A 26,909-nucleotide genomic window follows, 5' to 3' on the forward strand; every position below is an offset into this window, starting at 1 on the left:
TGTAACATCACCTCAATTACTCAATATTAATAAAAACAACCCTAACCCAATACAAATAAAATATAAAATTACATGAATTATTACTAAACTTAACAACTTCTGATGTTGGTTCAAATAAGTTTGTCCATTTCTCGGGTTAAGTTTTATACTCGTTGAGAGAATTAACCCCACATACTATGTTTCCCGAGTTTTTTTTTACTGATGTGTAAAATTGATATGAAGGATATTTCAGACCAAATTCATATCCGCCGACATGGAAGTTTTGTATATAAACTATTCTGAGAAATGAAATTAGGGCCAGAACCCTCTTTCCTCTCTACTCATCTTTCTCTTGCTTCCGTTTTCTAACTCAACCTATTCATTTTCCGAAACGTTCGTTTTCTTTTCATTTTTCACTCTATCACTTTCATTCTACATTTCATATTTCTCTCTCAAAAATTTGATGCTATCATTACTTTTGGTGTTCTATTTCATCTACATTACACTGGTTTTGAGTAATTTCATTATAAGTATTGGTTAATCATTGATTATAACTTGATTGCTTCAAATGTTTGGTTTGAATTATGATTATTGTTATATTTTTTGAGTACTTGTTGATTTTTGATCATTTATATGTTTTTTTGTAAATGATTACATTTTATGTATTTACATTGGATTGGATTGGATTGACTACTATGCAAGTCACATTCACTCAGTGCCTTGTAGAAATTTCATCAGAAGATTTTTTTGTCTTCTTTATATGTGAAGGATATGTTTGTGTTGTTTTCGTATCTGTTTGCGAGTTGATTTTTGTCTTCTTTATAGAGTCCTGTATTTCATTGCTCTGTAGCCTCTGTTTTTGCTCGGTTACTCTCCAAAAGCTAACTTGCAAACAGACAGTTAGTCTTGTTGCACTTAGACAAGCTTTGACTAGAAGTCAGAACAACTTTTTATGAAGAAAAGTAGTTACTAGAATGATGGCAGTGATTATATTTGTTGTCTTTATCCTGTTTCCGTTAATAATATTTGAACAGAACTTTGAACAATTTCCTGATGGCGAAAAACAGTTATGATTCTATTGTTTTTGGTTCTGTTTTTTGTGATGAAAAACTGCTGTTTTATTTAGTTGAAGATTCTTTAGTTACAAGTCATGTTTTGAAATAATTTTGACACTCTCTTTTCTTCATTCAGGTGTATACTGCTCATATTTCACGGATCAGTGCTTTTTGTGGTTGGATTTGCTGATGTATTTAGCCAAGATCATTTTATTCAGATCAATCTTTGTATTTTGAAGTATCTCATGTAATTGAAACAGTTTCAGATTTGAAAACATTATCTTGTACCCCTGTAAACATTTAATATTTTAGTTTTACTATATTAAATTCAATTTGCAATCAACTTCGATGTGTCTGATGATTTCTATTGAACTATAGCTTTATTTAGATTCTTTTTGTTTACACCTCTGATGTATACTTGAATTAACTTGAAATCTTGTAGATTTATATTTGTTATTCCCAGAAAAAAGGAGAAGAACTGACTTCATCTGATTTTTTGGATACACTTCCTTAGCAGTGAAGAATGGAGACTTTAGCGCAACTGGAAGCATTGTGTGAAAGGCTTTATAATTCGCAGGATTCTGTTGAACGAGCACATGCTGAAAGTACCCTGAAATGCTTTTCCGTAAATGCTGACTATATTTCACAGTGCCAATATCTTCTGGATAATGCATCCTCTCCGTATGCATTGATGATGGCTAGCTCGAGCATGTTGACACTAGTGACAGAGCAAAACCTTCCTTTACAGCTTCGGATTGACATTCGTAATATTCTTGTTGGCTTGCAGATGATTATGACTATGAGTGTTTTTGGGACTCTATTTTGCTCGAGTCCGTTGACAAAAACATATTATTGGTTCTTTGCCTAAACAGATTTGACTAGCGAGGATTAAGCGTTGTTAGATGCATTCTTCAATATTAGATATCACATAATTTTGCACATATTAACCTTTCATTCCCAACTTGATATATTTTATATTGGACCATCCAATGGACATTACTTTACAGTTTTTTTATAATTTTTTTGCAATATTTGGGTACATAATTTTGGATTATGTTGCTGTCACTTATTCCCTATATTGTGTTTGCTTACCACATGCTATATAGTTTCCCCCCGAATTGATTGAATTGCTATTTTTTCTGAAGGAAACTATCTCATTAACTATCTGGCCACCAAAGGACCTGAGTTGGAGACTTTTGTGCTTGTATCTTTGATTCAACTCTTTTGTCGCATTACGAAGTTCGGGTGGCTTGAGGATGACAGATTTAGAGATGTTGTTAAAGAGGCAATGAACTTCTTGGCTCAGGTGATATGGCATGTTTTATAACTTAGCTACATCCATGTGAACATGACACCATGTACATCTCATCCATTTTATTTTTTGTGCATTCCATTTCTGCTAAGTTTGTGTTAAATGTAAAGGAGCCCATTTTCATGCATTAGTGGCAACATCATATTGATTTTTATACTTGAAAGCAAATCTTTGGACACAAATAAAGTTTGTGTAAAATGTCTAGGAGTCCATTTTTTTGTTTAGTGCTTCTCTAGTATGTTATTAAAAGTCTCTATGGCTTTGGATTTTGGATGCCATAACTTAAAAATAAAAGCACAAAATAAAGTTATTGTTGGCTTATCGCCTATGCTTTCGACATGCTTCTTAGTCCACTTGGCTCGGGCACATAGGGTGCCCAAACACAATTCAATCACTTATCTAACTTGAATTAGGCAATCAACTATTGAAAGAAGAGGAGGAACAAAGAAGAATAATTATCGTTAAAAAAATGCGATAAAAGTATGGTAGAGCTTGAAACCCTTGAATTGATCAAAGAAAGTTAGCTTTCCATGACCAGAAGCCAAAAGCTTCAAATGGGAGAGTGTAATATGCTGTGAGTATTAACTTCTAATCCCGTTTTCTACATCAATAGGCAAATAAATACCTCCTAAAACCCTAATTACATCATTTCTAAGACTAGACAGTTAATGACCCATCTTTCCTTGTTAATTAGGTTTGAGCTTGATTCATTTGGAGTTAAGTATGCGTAGTTATGGCCCAATAACTAACATAGCCTGTCAGGCTTACTGATCGTGTTCCTAATGGAAGTTTGGCCTTCAAGATAATAAGTTTCATTAATTGATCTTAAAAGTTGTGGGTTGGATGTTTAGCTTTCATGGCAATTCGATTCCTAAAACACTAGATATTCTCCAATTAGTGGGCCCTGGTCCATGCTTTCCAGAAAGAGGAAGATTTTACCCTATTCTTCAAAGCCAATTTGGATTTTGAAAACATTATCAAGACATCCAGTCCAGGTATGGGGTCTTATGTAGAAGTTTTAGAGCACCTCTTAAAGCTGATGGCTTGCATGAAATACAGAGCGTATCATAATTCCTGATTTTTGTCAAGTTATGCAATTTATAAATATTCCGGCATGACCAAGTTGAACCTGATTTCCCAAATTATAATCAAAGTTAATCTATTAAGATTTAAGCATAAAAGAGAATTAAATGAGTCAAGTATGAGGGTAATTAAAGCTAGGAAATTTGGTATAATCAAGATCCCAAAATTCTGTCCGCTTCAGGCCAAGTTTGAATTTGTAAATCCTCTTCTGAACATCTTTCTGTATTTTGTACTATCTGTTCATTCTGTTGGACATTCCAGTTATGTGTCCACATATTCAATTGCTTCCCATATCTAGCGAAGGAATTAAAGTATTGAGGACTGAGAGATCACCTTGACGTAAGTCACAGAACACATTTGATTACAAAAAGCTTCGCGATACTTTAGTATGCTGAATACGCTTCCTATGCTCCATAGATGAGAAAATTCTTCCCTATGTCATCGTTCATGAAGTTTGATCAGCCATGACATAATTATGTTGGTTTTGGCCATACCTCCTTTGTAGTTGGGGTCCTTTTAGGCTGGAGTTAGTGCATCTTCCTTGAGGCTGTCCTCCTTGCCCTTGCCACATGTGAACAACATGATGGCATGGGGCCATTGAACATAATTTCCCCCTTTCAGTTTATGACTTGCAATAGGAAGATGAGAGCCACCTACACCACTCAATGATTGTTTGGAATGGTGATTACCAGGTAGAGGTGTGTTTTTGATAGCCATTTAGGTGGCTAGGCCATATTTGGCCATGTGGTTGTGACGACTCTTGATAGCCAACAATAACAACCAAGCTTTATTCCTACTAGGTGGCGTTGACTAGTGATGGCTCTTGGTCAATGTTATTAATCCATACTGATCATCAACCTGGTCAGTGTAATAGGACATTGGTTGAATCTTGGAACAAGTTAAACCAAACATGTTATATTAGTATTAATATATAATATATAATAAATATAACAAGGTGATATATAATATTTCAAACTCATGGGATGGAGTGGTGGTAGCAAAGAAAAAGTTGGAAAAGAAAACAACTATATATAAGTTTATTATTTAAGGTTATAAACACAAGATCATTGATAGCCTAGTGGTAAAGTGTTCCTACCCACCACTTGTAATCTTCGAGATCCAGCCTCATCACTGTACAAAATTACGACTTTTGGACAAAGTCAACACTTGGTCAACATGGTTCACAATAAGGCCAACACTTGGTCAACATGGTTCACAACAAGGCCAACACATTGTTTAAAGGATTCACCGGATTGGGGTTTGTACTGATTCAGACTAGTTTAGGCCAGTTCGCATCAGTTCTGGTGCATGAACAATCCAATTGGCCAAATGGACCGGTCAATGGATATGTTCATTGGTCGAACTTGTTGGTCTGAGTTTAACAGCCATGCTCTTGATACCATGTTGATTTTCAGAGAGGAAAAAATGATTTTTCATATGCATAGGGAAATATAAAAACGAGGAAAATATAGGGGAAAACATGCAAGTGATGCAACATGTTTGCCACTGAATCATCTTAATTCAAATAATAAATCTCTCTGGAAGGTTGTTATTTGGTATGAAACTGTGTGATATGAATTTCACAAAAACTTGCAAAAACATGTAGACATAGTTACCTATTGGACTTTTGGGAAGTGTTATTATTAATAATGAATGACATAGATCATTCGTATAGGATTTCGACAGCCAGTTTTTCACTCTTCAGCATTTCTCATCTCCTTATTAGGGAAACAAATCAATATAGGGAGATTTTGGGAGACAACCACCTTATCTTTTTATTACAACCTTGACCTAACAAATGAGGAAACCCTTAAATAGGGTATTGACAAAGATATGTACCAATAAGCAATAAACTAGATTTACTTGAGGATCGAGACTGGAGCTCAACACAACGTTTTTCCATTTCCCTCAAACAGACCAGAATATCCCCCCTTCAGATAGCTGGGGAGAACTAATATGCCTTTATAGAACAATTTCCCCCTTGTAACCGGAAATTAAAAATCTGGTTCGAGGCTTTGCTGTCCTGCTTAATCCTGCTGGATGGTCCCCAATTAGTCATCTGTCTGAATTTCATCCATAATGTTTTCCATTTGAGTCACTAAAAGTGTAGAAAAGTGAAACTTAACTTCCTAGAGAGACCACTGGCCATCTTGTTTTTTACCCTTGGTTCATGCTGCACCTTAAGAATCAAAGACCAAAAGTTTGGATGTTAATCTTTGTTCTTTTACCATAATTCTATCTTCAGAGGTTAATCTTTCATTTCATTTTCTTGTCATTTATGAGCTGATCACGTACCCTATGTTTTCTCTTTCTGTTTGGAATATGTTCTATCACAATAAAGGTCCTACCATGATTTGTCATGTGTGCCTCAGTATGATGATGAAGTTCGGTGGTCTGATTTTGAAAGAAAACGTTTGTGGTTGACTTGCAAAATCTATTAACCATCACCTTACTATAATTGTCTATTCAACATATATTTCTTACTTTCTTTTGTTGGTGGCTTTTAAATTTAGGAATTTGTTAATCCTTTGTTTTGTTATGTATTGTTTCCCTCCTCATATTTTTGGTTCTTCTCTTGCTGTATCTTACTTTCTAGATGCATTGAAAATTTGAACTTATCAATATATTGATTTCTGCAGGCACAATATCATTATGCTATTGGTTTGAAGATATTGTATCAACTTGTTTCTGAGATAAATCAGGTTAGAGTCATTAACTTATTTTTCAATGCAAAACCTGAACTATTTAATGGCATGCATTATAATGAACCTGCATTTTTATCGTATTTTATTGTAGAAGCCTTACTCCTCTGATTGAGGAGTATTCTTGAGTTTGTTTCCTAATTTATTTTCTCATTTGGTTAAGGTTCTTAACTTCTTATTGTATTAGCTCCCTTAGGTTGAGCTAGTGGAATTTCATAAGTTCTTGATATAATTGCTTGTATAAATTGGAATGTTAGGTTAGTATCTGGTATCACATTACATCTCATGTCACTCTAAGGGAATATTATTCAGAGCATCTTCCCTAGATGAAATCCTATAGGCTCAACAGGAGTTAGTGCCAGTTTGCCATTTCAAGTGCATTTCTGAAGATTTTCTTCGATTTATTATACGGAGATCTAAAGTTGCAGAAAGTTTGAAATTGCTGGAGAGAGTTCTTCTTCCAATTTTCTTGGAACTTTCATTTTTTAAAGAATTAACTCGATAAAGAAGTTACTGTATTTTCCTTTTGGTATTCTTGAACCTGTCCCATGACAAGGTTAAAAGAGTTGGGTCTCTTGTTCAATCTCCCAATAGAGAAATTTTACAAGGGTTAATCCATGTGGAACTCTAAAGCTTCCCCAAAGTTCAAATCTTTTGTTTGGACTGCTATCTTAACAGGACAAACACTAATGACATGTTACAAAGCTATAGACTTTTGCTGCTTTGTTCCCTGATACATGTGACGTGCTGTCCTTGTTTGGAAAATGGGATTCATCTCTGCATTATTCTGCTGCAAACTTCTTTTGGAATGAGCTTTTTGAATATTTGGAGGAAAGTAGGTTTGCCTTTAAGGATTTGCACTAATATCTTTTGAATAGAGAAGACGAAGGCATTTGATTTATAAAAAAGCAAGCAGTTAAGGTTGCATCACCATGATAATGGATAGGTACATTTGCATGAAGTAGCAATGTCAAGGCCATTTAAACTAGGTGCCTATTCTTTCTTTCTGTTGTTCCATTTTGTCGAGTGGTATAAGGATAAGTAGATTGATGGAGAATATCTTGTTAGGAAAGAATAGATGGGATTTTTTATTCTTTTGGCATTTTTTGCTTTTAAGAACTCCAAGTGTCTTGTCAAATTGAGTCTTGATCTCATTAAAAAGGAAGTAAAGATGAAAAGTGTTTGAGAACGTTCTATGCACCTAGACAAAATTTATCAATGAAAGTAATGAAATATCTATAGTCGAAGGAAGATACATGACTTGGACCCCAAATATCCGAATGAATGATAGAAAAAGGAGAATCAATGTGACTATCAGCCTATCTACGGAAGAAAAGCAAACATGCATTCTTAGTTGAAATGATTTAGATTAAAGTTATTATTTTGGCAAGACAAGGAACCATTTGCTTTAATTTAGACAAGTTTGAATGACCTAAACATTCCTGAAAGAGATTTGGAGATGTTGTGGTACTACAAGCCATGGATGATGCATGTTGTGGAATCAAGAGCACTAGTAGCAATAGAAGATTGGAATTGCTTGGTAGCTTCTAGTTGGAGATATTCTTGGCAATCTACCTCCTAAAATTTCAACTCAATTTTTAGATTTAGGGATATAAATAGATTTTTTAGGGAACGCATGAAGAGAGTAACATGTCTTGAATATGGCCGATCGTTTTGCAAAATGAGTATTGATGGTGACCACTTCTTCCAGCTCTTACCCCTCACGATTTCCACGATCTCCTCATTCTCTACTAGATACCATTGCAGAAGACCCAATTAAGTCACTCGAATTGGCACTTGATTTTGTTGAAGGAACATGAATAACCATATTCTCCATTGAAGGAACCTATTGACCAATCACAATTTGGTCCAGAACATGCTTAATATCTTGATGCACCCTGCAAAGAACCAACACAATAGACATAATATCTTATCTTTTTTTACCTTCAAGAATATCTGCATCTAGTGATAATTTTAACTTTCCAACCAATTGTAGATTGGGTTTTTAGAGTCATGGGAAATCATATCATGGTCATATTGTTCAAGTGTAACCAATTTTTGTGTGGTATCATAAAACCTTTGAATGTTGTTTGCAAAGACACTCTTAGCCTTCTTCTAAAAAGAATAATCTGTTTTGAATGTTCTCAAATTCACGAAGATGCTACATTCAACTTAATACATAGTGCAAAGTTAATAACTTATTTTTCCTATTGACGTAATTTTGTTATGGAATCTTAGTAGCAGTTTTTTCCAAAATGTCTCCAAGTATAAATTCTTCAAAGTTAATAATCTTAGTATTCTTGACCAAGAAACCATAGCTCTTCAAAGGGTTCTTTCCATTTAATTGTGGGGGTTCTAGGCACAAAGGAGGAAGAGTTGCCACTTGCGTTTCTGATTAACATGTGAAGGCCATTTCTTCATCGAACTGTAAGTTGGATATGATGATTACCTCAGACAAAGTTGTCAAATGTGAGAGAGAGTTTGGAGAGTATGACTCTCAAAATGAGAGCATAACACAATGACGAGTTAGACATGACCAGTTTCACAATGAACAACTAATTGGGAGGCAAGTTATAAACACCATGTGCTGATAAGAGGATTTACATAGGGCAACATATTACAAGTACTTTGGCGATTCCGTTCTAGAGGATCTCTTGTCCATGACTGTTAGATGGATGAATACCGATGTTGGGTCAATAGAAATCTATTGACAAATTGGACTTTAGGGGAAATGAAGTATATTCGGAGTTCTGCCTCTCGATGCCAATTTGAGGAAGTTTTAGGAGAGTTTTAATGCAGGGAAATTTTGAATTGCTTGAGTGCAATATCACTTAACAAAATTGCTATTTTTACACTGTAAAATGCTTTCCTTTATCGTTGTTTTTTATGCATATATATGACAACAACCAAGCCTTGATCCCACTAGGTGAGATACATGGATCGAATGATACCATAATGCTCTATCATAAATCATGTTTATTGATAAAACATTGATCTAAATCATTTCTAATTGTTTTGCCTATGGTTTTTTTTGGCCTCCCTCCATTTTCCTCTAAAAATTGGTGTAACCTTCATTGGGTGTTCTAACGGTCTCCTCACACATGTCCAAATCACCTATAACACTATTCTATAATCTTTTCTATAATATGAGTCACTTCATCTTCATCCTTAATTTAATACATTTATTTTTAATCCTATATTGTTTAGTGTATCCAGTCATCCATCTTAATATTATCATCTCTGTCACAAGTAGTTTATTCTCTTATTAGTATCTTAGTGCCTAAATTAGATCCCATATAATATTGTGGGTTTTATAGCTTTGCTATAAAACTCTATCTTTACCTTGTGGGGGCACCTTTCTATGGCACAAGATACCTGAATCATTTTACTTTTTCATCCACCCTGCTTGTGGGTTTTACCTCTATCGTATGATTTGTCCACTTACTAAACTACAGTTTATATAGTCCATCTTACTTTGACTTATATGAAAGCCATGTGCTTTTAAATCATGTCTTTACATTTGTAGTATTCCCATTTAATTCCTCTATCGGGTCTTCAACTAGGACAATAACATTCGTAAAAAGATGCATTATGCTACCAATTATTGAATATGTTCAGTAAGCACATCTAAAACTAAGGGAATAAGGAGAGGCTCAATATTGACCCTTGGTGTAGTCCCATGACAATAACAAATCTTGTTAATTTCTACATTTATTTCCACCACATTCAACTGAAGATTTTTATGAATACTTTTTGTTGGTAATTTTGCTTTATTTTTTTCTAATGAAAAAAATGCAGTTTAATGAAAGAGTCCATGATCGACTTATACCAGGGAGATGCTCCAACACTATGTGTCATTTCACATCTCTATTTTGCAAGCCCATTTTCTTAGATATTATCCAACAAGTATTTAAACCATTCTTGAGACTATGAGCAAGCGACATGGGACTTCCTAACATGACCTCTTCACATAAGCCTGTCAGATTAGGTGATGGGTTACTGTTGACCCAATATGAAATGGTATCTTTGGCCCATGACAACCGGAGAGAAGTTAGGCAGGCGATGTGGAACTTATTTCCCAGCATATACCTTTTGGTTTCTAACTCTATGTGGGTCGCCGTGTATCTGCTATGTGCATAACTATAATTTAATTGTTACTTTGCAAATTGACCACATATATTTATTTTGAAGTTTTAACTGTTAAGTTGCTGATGATCTTGATGTTGTTACTTTTGTCTGTTTGTATTCTTCTGTATTTTCAGCCCAATCCTGGATTACCTGCTACTCGTCACCGTAGGATTGCTAGCTCTTTTAGGGATCAATCACTTTTTCAGATATACCAGATATCTTTAACTTCTCTCTTCCAGTCAAAGGCTGATGGTATATTAATTTTCATGGAAATGATAGATTATATAATCATTTTGGAAATTCTAGATAAGTCTATGCTAGTAAATGATGTCCTACATTGATTCCATGTTTTGAATTTAGTAATTGTGCTTTGCGATCCAAAATTTCAGTTGGGAGCAAGTTGCAGGAACTATCTCTTTCTCTTGCCCTTTCTTGCTTATCATTTGATTTTATGGGGACTGCATATGACGAAAGTTCAGATGAGATTGGTACTGTTCAGGTATATTCAGTTTTGGATATGCATATTATTTTTACTCTTCAATAGATGGTGGTGCTTTAGTTTTGTCTAGTTTGAAGTTCTTGATTCAAAGTTGGCATTGGTTGTACAGTTTCCACCTCCTTGGAAGGCAGCTCTGGAGGATCCCTCAAAACTGCAAATTTTTTTTGATTATTATGCAATGAATCAAACATTTTCGAAGGAGGTATTTTTTGTTAGCCTCTTTTACTAGTCAATGCATTTTCATATATTATTCCGTTTCACTGATATTTTTAGTTTGAATTTTCTCAGACCTATGAATTAACTTGGGATCTTCTGTATTATTCATGTTAATGGAGCCAATGTGAATAATGTTGTCACAAGAATGTCATTCTGTATCATGTTAGACCCGTCAATTTTTTCCGGACTACCCTATCTGATTTCAAACTTCTGCTCACAAATCATTAAGTTAGATTTATCTTGTTAACTGATGTATGCAGAGTGGTGTTAATTATTTTGGAGTATGTTGCATTATTATTTTGCTTGTAATATCATGTCTGATTTGTTATTGCTTTTACTTTAATATCATGGTTTGTCATTATTATAGAATACTGCCACTGTAATGTTAGTTTTGAGTTACCTTGACTTACTAAGCAAGCTAACAGTTAGGCTTTCCATTTTAGTGTTAGTTTGAGTTAGTTTAGCTTCTTATTCAGGGTAATAGTTAGTTAGGCTTCAATTAATAAGGTTTAGTCTTTCTTATGTTAGAAGCCTTGGCTTGTTGAGCAAACTAGCCACATATACATCTTTATAAATAGAGTTATCCACTCTTTGTATAAATCAATCCAATTACAATAAGAAATTTGTAGTAGCTTAACAGAATTTAGTTACATTTCTCTCCTCTCTCTTTATCTCTCTGTTCTACGCTCTCTGTTTCTCTCTTCTCATTACATGGTATCATGCCTCTAATGGCTGACACTCAAGATCCTGGTTCTCCATAACCAACAATGGTGGTTCCATTGTGCTCTTCTTCTCTCACTTTGTCTCTTCTATCAGCGAAGCCATTGAGAACAACATTCTTGTGTGGCAAAAATTCACTGTTGTTGTTCTCACGTCTAATCATGCATTCGTTTCGTTACTGGTATTGATATTCCAGTTAAGTATCTTAGTGATGAAGACCGTCTTCTTCATTGTCTCAATTCAATGTATCTTAGCTGGGAAGAGTAGGATCAAATTATTCTCTCGTGGCTATTCAATTCCCTCTCCGAAGATCTGCAACCTAGGGATTTTGGTTCGAGACATTCCTTTCAGTTGTGGCATGAGTACGTGAGTATTGTCATGCTCAAACCAAAGCAAGTAGATAACTTCGGGCTCAATTAAGATGTATTGTGAAGGGGAATACTTCATGAAAATCAAGGCTATAGTTGATTCATTGATTTCCATTGGTTCTCCTATAACCCTAGCTGAACATGATTGCATTTTGGACGGATTGTTGGAGGAGTTTCAACCTTTGATCACTACTGTGGAAGTCAAGAGGAAATTCTCTCAAACAATGTTCTTCAGTCCTATCTCCTAACCTTTGAGGCTTGTCTTGAACGAAGTCAAGAGGAAATTACTATTGGAACAATGAACATAAGATCTGCGTGTTTGGATCTTTATATTCTGTGCTCTATTCATAATGTTGAAATTTTGAATTACAACACTATGATAGTAGTTCATTTTATTTATTGGTATATCTATTTCTTGATCTATTTTCTCTATTTTCCAACTTCCATTTGGGATCTATCTTATCCCCGCCCATATTTGACATTGTTTTTACATTGTGAATCATTATTCTTTGTAGGCATTGGAATGCTTGTTGCGATTAGCTTCTGCCAGGCGATCTGTGTTCCCAAATGATGCTGCTCGATTGAAGTTTTTGTCACACTTAATGCAGGGAACCAAAGAAATTTTGCAAACTGGGATAGGTAAACCAGATTATGCTTTTTGAATCCTTGTTCGTAATAAATGTCTGTGGCATTAGTCTTTTGTCTTTGTTATTAAGTTCTGGAATTTTTTGGATGACATAATATCTCGCTCTGAGGTACAACCATATTTTGTGTCTTTAATTTTCTCTTGGGAGTAGTGTAGTGGTATGTTTGTGAATGTTGTTTATAATTTCACGTTTTTTATGTAGTTTCTCTTATTTGAAGATTATTCTTGCTAAAAGTGGTGTGGGTATATATATATATATATGAGGAAAGACCCGTTTACACCTAATTTAAGTTATACTAGTTACACCCAATTTCAGTAATTCATTTTCTTAAATCCAACAGACTAAACGGGTAAAACTTAAAAGTTATTGAAGTTTTTTTTCTCTCTCATGATTTATTTCACTCACCCACTTGGTCTGTTGGATCTAAGAAAATGAATGGCCGAGATTGAGTGTAATTAGTATAACTTAAATTGGGTGTAAACGGATCCCTCCTATATATATATCAATGAACCAAATAGGTGAGTGCAATAAGTGATGAGAGAGAAGAGAGAAATCTTAAATAACTTTTAAGTTTCACATATTTGGTCCGTTAGATCTAAGAAAATAAATGGCTGAGATTGAGTGTAACTTAACTTGGGTGTAAATGGATCCCTCCTATATATATATATATATATATATATATATATATGTGTGTGCCTCATTACTGTTTTCTCTGTTGGATTGGGTATCTGAGCTGATGCATTCCATCTCAATCTTATGGATCAAAATATATCAATTCTAGATGTAATCTCAGAAGAGCTGGAGACTTGGGGGTTGGTTGTAAAAATAGTCCATATGTTTTTAAGGTCATATGGACACCAGGTTATTTTGATTTTGACAAACTTCAGAACTCCTTTACTGAGTTCTTTTTTTCAGTTTCAACTTTAATGTGATGATCTTACCTTGGCCATGCCCACCAATTATCGGAAGTCCCACTAATATCTGGTGTCTTCAACACTGGGCATACCAGCGTGGCTTTCTGAGCAGAAATGTGAAGAACCATTGACTTTCTTTTGCAGCATTTCTTTTCTGTTTTCGATATTGTTTTGTCAGTAGGCTAATATCTAAATACACTGTATGAGCAGTTACTAGAGTGTGTTTGAGGTCTACAAGAGGTGGTAATATCTATTGGGATTAAACCAATGCTTTTTCTGTACAACTCTTGTTCATTTTCGATCTCTCTCTTTCCCCCCTCTCAAATTCACTCTTCTGTACATTTCTAAGTTGGTATCTGCAATGGCTTTCAAATCTCCAGCTAATTTAATGGCTATGCTCTGCAGCTCGTCCTCCTTCGATGACCCTTTCTTTAATGGTCACTGTGAAGCTAGCTGAAAAACTCCTCATCTAGAAGTCGTATGTGGGAGTACTGATTAAGGCCAACAAATTACAATGTTTTGTTCTTTCCCAACTTTCATCATTTTTACACAATGACCATGCTTTATAACATTCCCTTTTCATCTTAACTTTGTCGTGAACATTTTTGTCCCACCACCATGATTCTTTACCCTTTGATCTTTAGCTTGTAAATTCACCTTGTATCTCATTCGCTATCTTCCTAATTCCTTTGGCCATCTTCTCTATAAAGAGAAGAGAAAAATAGAGAGCTGATAAGAGAGAGGGAAGAGAAATGTAACTGAATTATTTAGGCAGTTACAACTTTCTTATTATGATGGAATCGAATTATACAAAGAGTAAGTATCTCTATTTATACAAGCTTGCACAGAAAGTTAAGGCTTCTAACAAAAGAAAGACTTAACCTTATTAACTGAAGCCTAACTATTAGCTTGCATAGGATTTTCTTGTAAGCTTGAGAGGTACTTTTCACTCACAGATCTCTGTATGTATTTGTGCATTTCATCCACCCTATTTGAATAGATAGGCCTAACTCCGCCCTTAAACCTAGTTCAATGAGGATGGTTGCCTGAGTTAGTATAAATGATTCTTTACGCAAATACTCAACCGATGTGAGACTTACTGTTTAGCGCCCCTCACACTCAGGATTGGACACATATAGCTTTAAGTTTGAAGGACCGGACATCTGAGCACAAAACAAAAGACTCCATGCTATTATTTTTGGACAGTGTTTTCTTAAATTGATTGTATATTAAAATTGTACATTAGCTACATTCAACAAATAAATATCATTTAGAAGGTAGTTTTATGCTATACTTTCATTGTAAAGCAGGTCTTGCCGATCACGATAACTATCATGCGTTTTGTCGTCTGCTTGGCCGCTTTAAAGTAAATTATCAGGTGATTCAACTGCTGTTTTTGGGTTTCAATTTGTTTCGATTGTAGGAATATATTTTTGTTTTCTAGGATCACTTCACATTATGTAGAGTTTAGACTTTAAACAGTATATTGTACATTTCATTTCCAAGAATTCCCTGTTTAGCATGCTCATGTTAGCTAGTTTATTTGTTAAACCATTCATGCTCATGATTGAAGATTAAGATGATAGTTGCCTCATTAATTAGGAATGTTTTTGATTCTATGTATAAATCTTGGATTTGTTTCTTCTTCTAGTTGTATTGTACAAATATATTCTATTGAGCATAGTCTCATGCACATAGTTGTGGTGGTCTCACTATACTTTCTCAAGCTTCTATGCCTACCATGTACTAGGATCATGCCTTTGTCAGCTCTGTCTTTATTATTAATAGGCAGCCTAGTGATTCTATCCAAGGCTCTGTTCCTTACACTAAACTCTACCATAAAGGTGCTGACTATTCTTTTCTTAGTATTTGGATGTGTCTGTTTCCCATGCTTTAGACCATGCAGCAAGCATAAGCTACAAAATAGATCAGAACTGTACTTTCTTAGGATATTCTCCTTCACATAAAGGTTATAAGTGCTTGTTAGCCAGTGGAAGGTCTAAATTTCTAGAGATGTCATATCATAGTTATAAATATTATACTTTACCGGTTGGTTCAACCAGAAAATCAGTACCCATACCGGTACAATATGACAATTATACAGGACATGTAATTAAACTAGTCAAAATAGGAAAATACCTGCTAGAACCGATATTCAATGAATTTAAACTTCCCTTCACCGCTTCTCAGTCTGATCCTGTTAGTTCTATCACCTCAGTTGTCCATTATTTCCTACTGTCCTTCCTTCTCTTCTTCATCCTTCCTTCTCTCAGTTGTTATGGTAGTCACAATTAAAGTGGTTCTTACTACCAGTTACTTACAAGTAGGATATTCAACATTTAGATGTTAACAATGCCTTAAATGGGCATAAGAAAGAGGTCTACATGGACTAACCACATGGATTTGAGCATGGTGAAATGTCCTTTGTATGTATATTGAACAGAGGAATTTATGGTTTAAACCCTAAACCCTAAAGCTCCAAGGGCTTGGCTTGGCACACATCATTTTCAATAGCTTCTCTTTGGTTCTGTACTCATCGTTGTTTTGTGAGTTTCCAACTCTGGTTCTCTTAGAGACAGCATAGGTTCGCTGCATTTTTTTCCCTTAATATTTTCATGTGATTCTGTACTGATTGTTGTACTTTCTTTCTAGTAACATTTCTTCATTCGAATAAAAAGGGATAAGGCAATTGTGCATCACATTCCTCTTGACTGCTCACTTTCCAGCCTTTCTTGCATAGTCATAGTTCACTTTAATATGAAATTATGAATAACTATCTTAACCATAACATCTTTGTCATGAGTCAATGTAGACAACTCTCTTATAATCACATATTGTGATTTCTGCTGCAGTTGTCAGAACTTGTGAGTGCTGAAGGTTATAGTGATTGGATACACTTAGTAGCTGAATTCACATTGAAATCTTTGCATTCTTGGAAGGTATGTTTCTGTGACATTTCAATGTTTTCTATAGGATGTTCTCTACATGGTTATTATGATAAAATCAATAAAGGACCCATTGCATTTCGTACAGTGAAAAAGATAGGATTTGTATGTCAGGTCCTCTGAGCAATTGGAGATATGTTTACTGATTATATTTCATTTAATTAATTTCTTCAACCTGTTTCTCAGTTTTCGGGGGATTACTTTTCCTGCTGTTTTGTTCCCTTGTTATCTACAAATCTTCCTATATTGAAAAAATGTCTGTGGATTACAAATAAAGAATAAATGATTAATACTTATATGTTTCTTTCTTCAGTGGGCTGGAAGCAGTATTTTCTACCTTCTAAATTTGTGGTCTAGATCCGTGACTTCTCTGCGGTATCTGAACAGTGACAAACCAAACCGGCTTGATGAATATGTGCCTAAGGTTATAGAGGGTTTTGTATCTTCAAGGTTTGATTCATTGCAGGTCAGGTGCCTTTATACTCCTTACGAGCATGGATAATTCGAGTTGAATATTATCTTCATTTTATTCTTCAATCAACCATTTACTGCAGTCTGAGCTATCAGATGAAATTGGTGAAAACCCCCTTGACAATGTGGAAGCACTTCAGGATCAGCTTGAATTCTTTCCTCATCTCTGTAAATTTCAGGTTCATGCCTTTTCTATTCTATGCTTCCAAGGATCTCTGTAAAGTCTCTTTTTCTTTTAATATAATAAATATTTTTTCAAATTATTATCTTAGATTTAACATTTTTAATTCCCAAAATCTCAGTATGAAAGTTGCAGTTCATATTTGATCAAGATAATGGAGCCCATGATACAATCCTATATGGTATTCTTTAGTAGTTCTTTATCAAACACTTCAATTTTGTTGTACAAATCTCAAAATCTTCTTGTTCTGTATTATACATATTAGCTAATATTAATTAATTTTATGTGTAGGAGGAAGCTAATCGTCAAATCCCTGCAGACAGTTATGGGCTCTCTGTAACAGAAACCAAACTTGCTTGGTTCGTACACATAGTTGCTGCAATTCTCAAGGCAAAGCAAACGTCTAATTTTGGGTAATTGCTTGAGTTACGATTAGTGGAAACTATGCACTTTTGGACAGTAATTAATCAGTTTTCTTTTATTTCCAATCTACAGTGGAGAATCTAATGAGATACTTGATGCAGAGCTTTCAGCACGTACTCTGCAGTTGATTTATATTTCTGACACTGGGTTACACAGTAGGGTATGTTTTCATTGACGGATAAGATTGTCGATCTTAAAATGTTACAAGGGCAACATGATCTGTCCTACAGTATTGATTTTTACACTTAAATTTTCTGCATAATGCATGGGTATTTATCTATTGTATGAAGGTAACATGAATTTGGTGTTCATTTGTTGGGCTCTAATTCATCATTTAACATTATGTCATTTCTGATCTGATCTGCTTCTGACCAGATTTACTCCACTGTTAGAAAATGTTATCTGTCTGTCTCTCAATCTTGGATTCTAATATGGTATCATAGCCTGCCCCCAGAATAGCCGTTAAATTTTGTGCACCAGATGTTCATTTTTAGTCTTGACTGTGTGTTAAGTATATAAATCTCACATCATTTGAAATACAAGCCTACGGCCATTTATAATAGCTTAGCAATCTTCCTCATATGAGGTAGATTTCAGGATGGAGTTTGACTTAACAATTGCTAAATAAGCTCATTAATGTCAAATGAGATCTTTGATGCTTTGTCTTTTCGATACATTTGATGATGATGATTGATATCCCCCCAACATGCTGAGTTACATCCCAAAGTTGGTCGGGTGAAGAACTGGATTAAGCACCAATCACCTGCTCGTTTATCTTATTGACGAGAATAAGAAGATGTTGTAGTTAGTTTTTACTATATAGCTTCCTTCCTTGTTGAGCCTACTAACATGTAATCTTATTCTTTGATTGGTATTTTAATATTTACATTTGCCCTTGGACATGCTCAGAGGTATGGAGATGTGAGCAAGCAAAGACTTGATCGTGCTATACTCACTTTTTTAGATTATCTTAGAAGGTGTTATATAGGTGACCAGTCTGTTCTTTCTTCCAAGGTATGTGGATTGGAAGCTACTCCCTTCAAGTTTTAAATAAAAGGTTCAGTGATGGTCATTTCTTGCTTTTTTGGAATGATGCAGCAGCTATATGCCCGATTATCTGAACTTGGACTCCATGACCATACACTACTATTGAATGCTATCGTGGGAAAGATAGCTACCAATCTTAAGTCCTACACAAAGGTGATTCGGATTGTAAAATTCATATTTCTTGCATTGCCATTATAATTTAGTTCTTAATATGAGAATCTTTATTTGCAGTGCAAAGAGGTTATTGATCAAACCATAAGTCTCCTTTTGGAGATGGCATCTGGGTTAGTCTTGTTCCATCTCAACCTCCTTGGAGTATTTTCATTTATGATCTACCTTTTGTTCTTGATTTCTATTTACTTTGTTGATTTTTAATTTTTTGTGTAGATACGTAACAGCGAAGTTGCTCTTTAAGTTGGACACTATTAAACATATAATTTCAAATCTGAATGTAAGCTCTCTCTAAACCATTATGATGAGAGTCACCTTTAACTTCCATGTAGAACATTATACTTTCAATGGGTACAAGTATATATTAACAAATATGGTTCGTTAAATTTTGTGTTGTTGTGCATGTCTTCTTTTAAAATTTTAGACTATAGAGACATGATTAGGAAGATAATGATCTATTAGGTACGTGAAATATTTTGGTGATTACAAAACATGTTAGGAGGTTTTCAAGAGATAGCTCAGTTGCTATTGTTGCATGACATAAGTGTGACCATTTGGATTCAAACCTCGACAGCTGCAAGAAAGGAGAATTGGATTTAAACATATAATTTCGTGTAGTGTGGTTCTCCCATGATTCGTTTCAATTGGTATCAGATCTATCGTTTTAGGTAGCCTATGGACAGTACCTGCAAGAAAGGAGAATAGCTTGGAGAGCATGGAAGTGAGGTTGGATGGAATACATGCTTCCAAGATGATAGGCAAATGCAGAGAAATTGGAGTCAGCAGTGAGGGTCCAAAGTGGGAGAAGGAAATTTGAGGTAGCATGCATGGAGGATATAATCCAAATGTTGACAACACATATGTTGAAGTGTCATCTTCGGTGGGTATCTCAAGTGGAGGGCTACTTTGGCATCATCTTGAAAGAAAAGATGGAGCGTTTCAAAGTGTTATATGTGATAAGAATTTATCACTCAAGCCTAAGGGGGAATTTTATCGCACGACTATAAGACATGCAATGTTATATGGGAGTACGGGACTAAATGTTGGGTGATAAAATTTTAATAGGAGAGTAAACTGTGTAACAGAGATGAAAATGTTGTGTTGGATGAGTGAACACAATAGATAAGATAAGATTAGAAATGAATGTATTAGGGAGAGAGTTGAAGTAGCTCTTATTGTAAAAAAATATGGTAGAATCACTCCTTAGGAATGCACATGCATGGACGAGACGGTAGAAACCCCATAAGGAGAGTATATCAACCACATATCATCCGTTTAGGCTTTTTAATATAGTTTGCATGCTCTTTGGAACCTTGAACTTAAATCTGTATTATTTTGGAAGTGTGAGGGCAAAGAGGAGTATGCAAAATTGTCAAAGTGTAATTGATCAATTAGAGAAATTGATTTCTTTAATTTATTTAAATACTGAATATGCATAATTGCTTGGTATGTCCACAAAGTACTAAATGCAAAATTCCCTCTCTTTTTCAGAGAGAGCAATTCCCATTTTTAGAAAATTGGGATTGTTTTCGCAGCAGAACAACACTGTATTACGCTATTGGCATGTTGGTGTTCATGGAAGATAGCCCAATGAAATTTAAATCTTCAATGGAACAATTCCTACAGGTTGGTAGTTTTATCTCACCATTATAATTTATGTTCAACACTTCAACCACTAGTGATTCTGATTGTTTTGATTTTGGATACATAGAGAAATTGAAGTTTGAGTTTTAAAGAACTTAGCTTTTGTTTGATTTCTTATTTTTTGGTTTCACTTGTAAGAAGTTGAGTCATCAGGCCCAAGATACTGTTAACTACTTTTGAACAAAAACAGGCAATGAATGATACACCCATTCAACTGGATCAATTACGAATCACTACCTCTACCTTAAAATTCTTGAGCTTAAAATATTTATGTTTTATTTCTTTTATCTAGAGTTCTTTCTTGAAGAGTTTCTTTTGTGACCAGTGATATATGTTGCACTTTCTTTGCATAATGCCTTGTTCAGAAACATAAAACATGGCCGCAAAAAATGCATGCAACTTTTACAGTATAGTATTTTCAATTTACTGATTTGCTTTACAATTGATGATTTTTCTCCTTAAGGTTTTTGTCAGATTGGAATCAACGCCCGATGCATTGTTCCAGTCAGATGCAGTAAAATATGCATTTATCGGGCTGATGCGGGACCTTCGGGGAATGGCAATGGCAACTAATAGGTTCGCACTGGTTATTCAAACTGAATTTTTCTGTTTGCAAAGATCTCTGTTGGTTTGTTACTAAAGCACTTTTTCCTATACATTTTAGTCTCTACAGTATTTGTTTATTTTAATTTATTCTAATTCTCTTTTACCAGTCGTAGAACATATGGGTTCCTTTTTGATTGGCTCTATCCTGCACGCATGTCACTTATTTTGAAAGCCATTGAACATTGTGCAGATGTTCCAGAGGTAAGCTTCCTCCTTTTCATTCTATAAAATATATAAGTGATCACCAAATAACAGATGCAAGTCAAGGACTGACATTATAATCCTAATTCAGCTACATTTTGTGTGATTTGAATATCTTGTGGAATCAATCTTGAGCTGTATTTGTTCTTTATATAAGATTAGAACTACTCTTATATTTGTACTGAATTGTTTCTCCTTTTTTGCGCATATTATTAGTGTGGCATATGGTTATGCCAGAACCAAGCAACCCAAGCCATATTTTTTTGGGTTGGTTCAGCTTATTGGGTTGTTTGGGTATTTTTTTGGGAACCAATCATGGATGGTTTGGTTCCTGGGTTTGGCTTCTCTTGGAACCAAACCAACCCAACCCAAACTGTATTTTTTGGGTTCGTTTTGTTTATTGTTTTGATTTGGATATTCTTTTGGAACCAATCATGGTTGGTTTGGTTCCTGGGTTTGGCTATTGTTGTAAACAAACTAACCCACAAAACCAACCACTACAAGGAGGTTTTACTAAAAATAGGGACACATGATTACACAAAAACACACGACTACCACACTCACTCCTTCATTTCAGCTTTCATATTAGTTACACATGAACCCTACCTCTACATAGTGACTCACATACGAAAGACAAACATTGGTTTTGGTTGATTATTTTATAACAACATTGATTTGGGTTGGTTCTTAAAGATTCTTCTTATTCTGGGAGAATGTTTGATTTAAGAACATGATGCAGGTAACAACTCCATTGTTGAAATTCGTGGCTGAACTAGTCCTGAACAAATCCCAGCGTGTTACTTTTGATTCTTCTTCCCCTAATGGCATACTGCTTTTCCGGGAAGTCAGTAAACTGATCCTAGCCTATGGATCAAGAATTGTGTCTCTTCCTAATAAAGCAGACTTGTACACATTCAAATACAAGGGCATATCGATTTGTTTAATAATTCTTTCCCGAGGTATGTATTTGACATATTATAGTTCTTTCTGAGTCAACGTTTTAATAGAAAGTACTGTTAGATTGGAGGAATGAAGTTATCGTGCTTTTCTGTTAAGCTGTACTGCTTTCTAACTTGTCACTAGACCTCAACAAAATGGTAAACCCCTTTTATTAGAGTCACCATCTCCGTCCCACTTTTCGTAATTATATTCCTATGTTGTAAACATTTTGTGCAGGTTTGAGTCATTTAATAATTGGCCTTTTACTTGCTCCTTAGATTATTTTGTCATGATTTACATGCAGTCTTATTTCAACATGAATTTATGTGTCTGAAATGTAAAAGGCAACAGGAATGGCAGGATAAATTCTTGGTCTTAATATTTTGTAGAAGCAGGTTTCACATTTGATTTCTTCATTCTCACTTGCATTGATATGTGTGATCTACTAATCCTTTTCTTTGCGTTTAAAGCAAACAACAATTGAGCGACCATTTTATACAAGAGTATCATTATTCTTGGGTTTCATTGTGGTTATTTTTTGTGGCAGCACTCTGTGGGAACTATGTCAACTTTGGTGTTTTTGAACTTTATGGTGATAGAGCACTTGTGGATGCTCTTGATATCACTGTAAAGATGATATTATCAATTCCTTTGGCTGACATATTGGCATTTAGGAAGGTAATTCTACTGTCTGTTTACAGTAAATGTGTCTTTCTTATTTGGTATCTTCAAATCGTTTTGTTAATTTTAGAGGCCAAACTTTATGTTCTGTTTTTCCCATTTGTCTAAACAAATTCTGAATGAATTTGGCTATGTTTATCTGATAAATTTTTTCTATGTTGTTTTCATGTTTTGTTAATTAGATATTTAAACCAGTTGCACACAAGTTTTGGTTATTTGTATTTAGGTTGTGCATTTCATTCTGTTGTGTTTCTGAAGTATCATTATTTAAAAAAAAAACCTTACAATTAAAGAACTGAAAGTTATGGTTTAATAGTTGTCTCCAGCTTCGAAAAGCACCTCTAGGTTTAATAGTTGCTGGACAAAATTGACAAGCTTTATGTACTCAGGAGATAGTGTTCAAAAAAAAGCAAATGTGTGTCTCTTACATGGGAGTTTGTGGGTGAAAATCACAGGCTACCTCCTGCCTTTTGGGATTTTTGGCGGCAATGGCACATATGCATGAAAATTTAATAAGACATTTCTTAGGTATAGAATTTTGAGCACAGGTGACTTTTTTCCATTAATTTCCCTGATTGGAGAAAGATAGTTTAAAGATATCAGATTATAGTGCTTGGTTCCTCTGCCAATATTTGACAGATATGAACTGTGTTCAAGTTGAAACTTGTGTTGTATTGATCAGGTATCTAGTTCCAAGGAACTTATAAAAATTGATTTCTGTCAAAGAAAAATTAAAGGAAAACTTTCTTAAGTTTGCATGACAGCATACTGATCAGGGCATATGTAGCTATAGCTTCTCATGACTTATGAGTTGAAAAATCCCTAAGTGCATGCTGTTTTTCTTCTGCTCTATTTTCCAGGTTGCAGCAGCTTACTTTGCTTTCTTGGAGATTCTATTCAATGGTCATTTGTCATTTGTTCTGAGTTTGGATAAAACTGTTCTTGTGTTTCTTCTTAGATCTCTTGAAGCAGGCCTCAAAGATTTAAGTGAAAAAATATCATCACAGGTTTGTAAAGCTTGTGCTTTTTATAGTTTTGGTTTGTTGATTTGTCCAAAACAATTAGTCGTCTGTAACTTTATTACAGTAATAAATTCATATTTTTATTAATGAACTGCATATCAATTTTTGGGAAGTTCTTTTTGCACCCGTGGTTATATGTTTTGCACCCATCGATAAGCTGTCTGAAAATGTAAAAATTTCAGATAGCTTATCCGAAAATTTAAGAAATCCTTTTTGGATGGCTTATCCAAAACATGGATGGGTATGAAACCAAGGAACATGGGTGTAAAAACAATTTTTCTAGGCTTCTGAATTGGGGAGCTATGCACAGTTTATTATGTGTTGTTTATGTACTCTCACCATAAATTTTGTTCTCCTTTGTAGTGTGCCGCTACTATTGACAGCTTGGCTACATTTTATTTCATGCATATTACTGTTGGAGAGTCACCTGTCTCACCTGCTGCTCATAATGTAGCTCGACTCATGTCTGATTACCCTGGGATATTTTCTGGAGTAAGTTTGTGACTGGTTGCTGCTAAGATGCATCATTATTTTCCTTATAATTTAGACTACTTGAAGTAGAGAAATCCAAATGCTGACAACTAATTTGATTTGTTAGAAGTTAACTAAACCCAACTGTTTTTATTACTAAGTAGGGATATTGTATCAGTGTTCTATCTTATTTTATTAAGCATATCTTAATCTTATTGTATAAAATTATTATTCTCAGATATTGAAAACCTTATTTGAGGATGTTATATTGGGGGACCGTGGCAATCAGTGGAGTCTTGGCAGAGCAATTTTGAGTTTGATACTAATTAGTGAAGAGGTACTGATTTTATATTTCCATTGTTGTTACCATTCACTTTTGTGTGTGTTCATTTTGTTTCATAAGTTAAAATCTTATATCCTTATTGTTCATGCTATTCGAAACATATAATCTCCATTACTGATTCAAAAGCTGTTGACCTAATTACATTTTAGCGTTTATTTTGCGTGTATTTTAACAATATGGAACATACCCAAAAAAAATTCTTATGGCTGAGTAGGAGGATGTGAAACTGAATATCTTCAATATGATGGCACTATGAATCATATCAGTGGCGTGTTCTCATCTTGTTCATGATCATTTTGACAGTGACTTATTTTGTTATGATTCACATCCGCCCTATCTTAGTCTTTGTCCCAACTGCACGACCTCCCATTTGTCATGGTTTTTTCCCAAATGGCAGACTATGGTTTTTACCAGATACGTGGGCCACGTGTCCATCCTAGATGCAATTTCACCTTTGTCTCTGTCGCAGATGTAGTCACCTGCTATTGTCGTTGTCAATAATCATCTCTCAACAGCTTAAGCTGTTGGGTGAAGACATGAATGGATGGTTTTATATATGTGACACACCCCCTCACGCAATAACCCTCTGGCTTGAAGTGTGGACTATGCATAGGCCCATCATGCATTGTGCTGAAATTAACTTCTTTTATTTATTTAGAAGAATCGGGACAACAAAGATCGAACTCCTGACCACATGGTCATATAGGCTCTAATACCATATCAAGAATCATCTTCCCCAAAAGCTTAAGCTGTTGGGTGAAGGCACATGAATTGTTTTATATATTTAACAATCGTATTGTCTGGCACATTATACTTTTAGTTAATTATTATTAATATGTTTTTTTTAGCTAGCTCAAAGCTCATTAAGCTTTAGCTTTTGAGGGAGACTATTGGAATATCTGAAAAGTATCTCTTGCCTATTATGTTATTGTTTTGTATGCCATTAAATTTATATCAATCTCATTATTCAAGAGTTTATTTCTTTCTTTTCCACCTTCCCTATCTGAACTAAACTATTTCAGCAATAGCATAACACTAGTACTTGACCTAAATACAAATAGGACAATTAAGTGTGTAATTCCATATTAACTTGCTACTTTTCTTGCAGATGTTCACAAATATCAAGGCTCAAATCTTGGCTTCATATGTAAGTAGATTATAAACTACATTGCAGATGCTATTTACTTAGATCAGTACTATGTTCTCCCATCATCTATAGCGTTCTTGGCATGTCTTGTGTATGATCTCATAAATATTATAAATTGATCTTTTAATGTAACAAATCTGCATTATATTTAATTAAATAAAACCAGTTGCAATTAAGACATAATTTTAGAGCATTTGGCTTCATAAGTCCACAGCTATATATATAGGCCATGCATATAATCACTTCTCAACCCTGCTGGCCCTGATGCGGAAAAAAAGAAGAATAGGCAGTTTCATGAGTGTATTACAGTGGCATGATCTTTACCCAATTCTGAATCTTTTACTGTAGCCATTCTTAGATATTCTACTTCCAATATAAGCAACATTGATTTCAAGCTTTAAATTTAAAGTTGAAATATTTGTTGAATTTATTGTGCAGCGAGTAGACCAACACCAGCGACTTTCATTGTGCTTTGACAAGCTTATGGAGGATGTGACACTCAGTTTGGATGCAAAGAATAGGGACAAATTCTCCAAGAGCCTTACCAGATTCAAGTCTGAGTTTTGTGCTAAATAAAATCAACCAGGCCGAATAATTTTTTGAAGCAAATGAGACCATATGGTATATGCTGCTATTTTTCCTTATACATAGACTTGGCATCTGACTTTTTGTCCTGTAAATCACTACCATAGTTCTGTTTTTCAATTTGGATAGTGGGTTTTACTGGTTTGGTAAATAATCTACTGGTATGTTGACATTACCTTAGATAGAAAGAAAAAAAAGCAAGGCGAGGATATAGCATGACATATGACATTGTAAAACAGATTTGTTGAAATCAAATTAGGCTGAGGAGAAGGCCTTTGTGGAATAGCATTTACCCTTTTTTCTATCTCCTCTTAAAGTTTAACTAACTGAAAAATTGCCCAATTTGAAGGGAAATTGTAAATCATATGTATGTCGTTGCAGCAGATGATTCAATTCACAATATTTTTTT

The 26,909-nt window shown here is 34.7% G+C and overlaps 1 protein-coding gene across 6 annotated transcripts; it reads left to right on the plus strand.

Moving 5' to 3' along the window:
• On the plus strand, window positions 276–26,686 carry LOC109336525 (exportin-7-like). Of its 6 annotated transcripts, none has more exons than XM_019573175.1 (30): window positions 276–372; window positions 1,171–1,281; window positions 1,549–1,798; window positions 2,180–2,340; window positions 6,066–6,131; window positions 10,394–10,511; window positions 10,649–10,758; window positions 10,868–10,960; window positions 12,578–12,701; window positions 14,931–15,001; window positions 16,476–16,562; window positions 16,882–17,034; window positions 17,123–17,218; window positions 17,342–17,401; window positions 17,512–17,633; window positions 17,716–17,803; window positions 18,553–18,657; window positions 18,742–18,843; window positions 18,922–18,974; window positions 19,078–19,141; window positions 20,353–20,487; window positions 20,969–21,081; window positions 21,219–21,312; window positions 22,052–22,271; window positions 22,799–22,929; window positions 23,793–23,939; window positions 24,318–24,446; window positions 24,664–24,762; window positions 25,877–25,915; window positions 26,354–26,686. In XM_019573175.1, exons 3-30 carry the CDS (start codon window positions 1,558–1,560, stop codon window positions 26,489–26,491), a joined length of 3,159 nt encoding a protein of 1,052 aa, XP_019428720.1. In that variant the 5' UTR covers window positions 276–372; window positions 1,171–1,281; window positions 1,549–1,557; the 3' UTR covers window positions 26,492–26,686. The 6 variants fall into 6 exon arrangements, with proteins under 6 accessions (XP_019428720.1, XP_019428721.1, XP_019428722.1 ...); XM_019573176.1 differs by having other exon boundaries at window positions 1,552–1,798; XM_019573177.1 differs by having other exon boundaries at window positions 1,171–1,225.

This window comes from Lupinus angustifolius, chromosome LG20 (assembly GCF_001865875.1).
Source record: "Lupinus angustifolius cultivar Tanjil chromosome LG20, LupAngTanjil_v1.0, whole genome shotgun sequence".
NCBI classification, from domain to species: Eukaryota; Viridiplantae; Streptophyta; class Magnoliopsida; order Fabales; family Fabaceae; genus Lupinus; species Lupinus angustifolius.

Excerpts from the sequence above, each read along its gene's own strand:
- LOC109336525 (XM_019573175.1), top strand. The coding sequence starts at position 1,558 with ATGGAGACTTTAGCGCAACTGGAAGCATTGTGTGAAAGGCTTTATAAT. Across the intron at positions 17,035-17,122 it reads CAAGGTTTGATTCATTGCAG|TCTGAGCTATCAGATGAAAT; the intron begins GTCAGGTGCCTT and ends CATTTACTGCAG. Across the intron at positions 19,142-20,352 it reads ATATAATTTCAAATCTGAAT|AGAGAGCAATTCCCATTTTT; the intron begins GTAAGCTCTCTC and ends TCTCTTTTTCAG.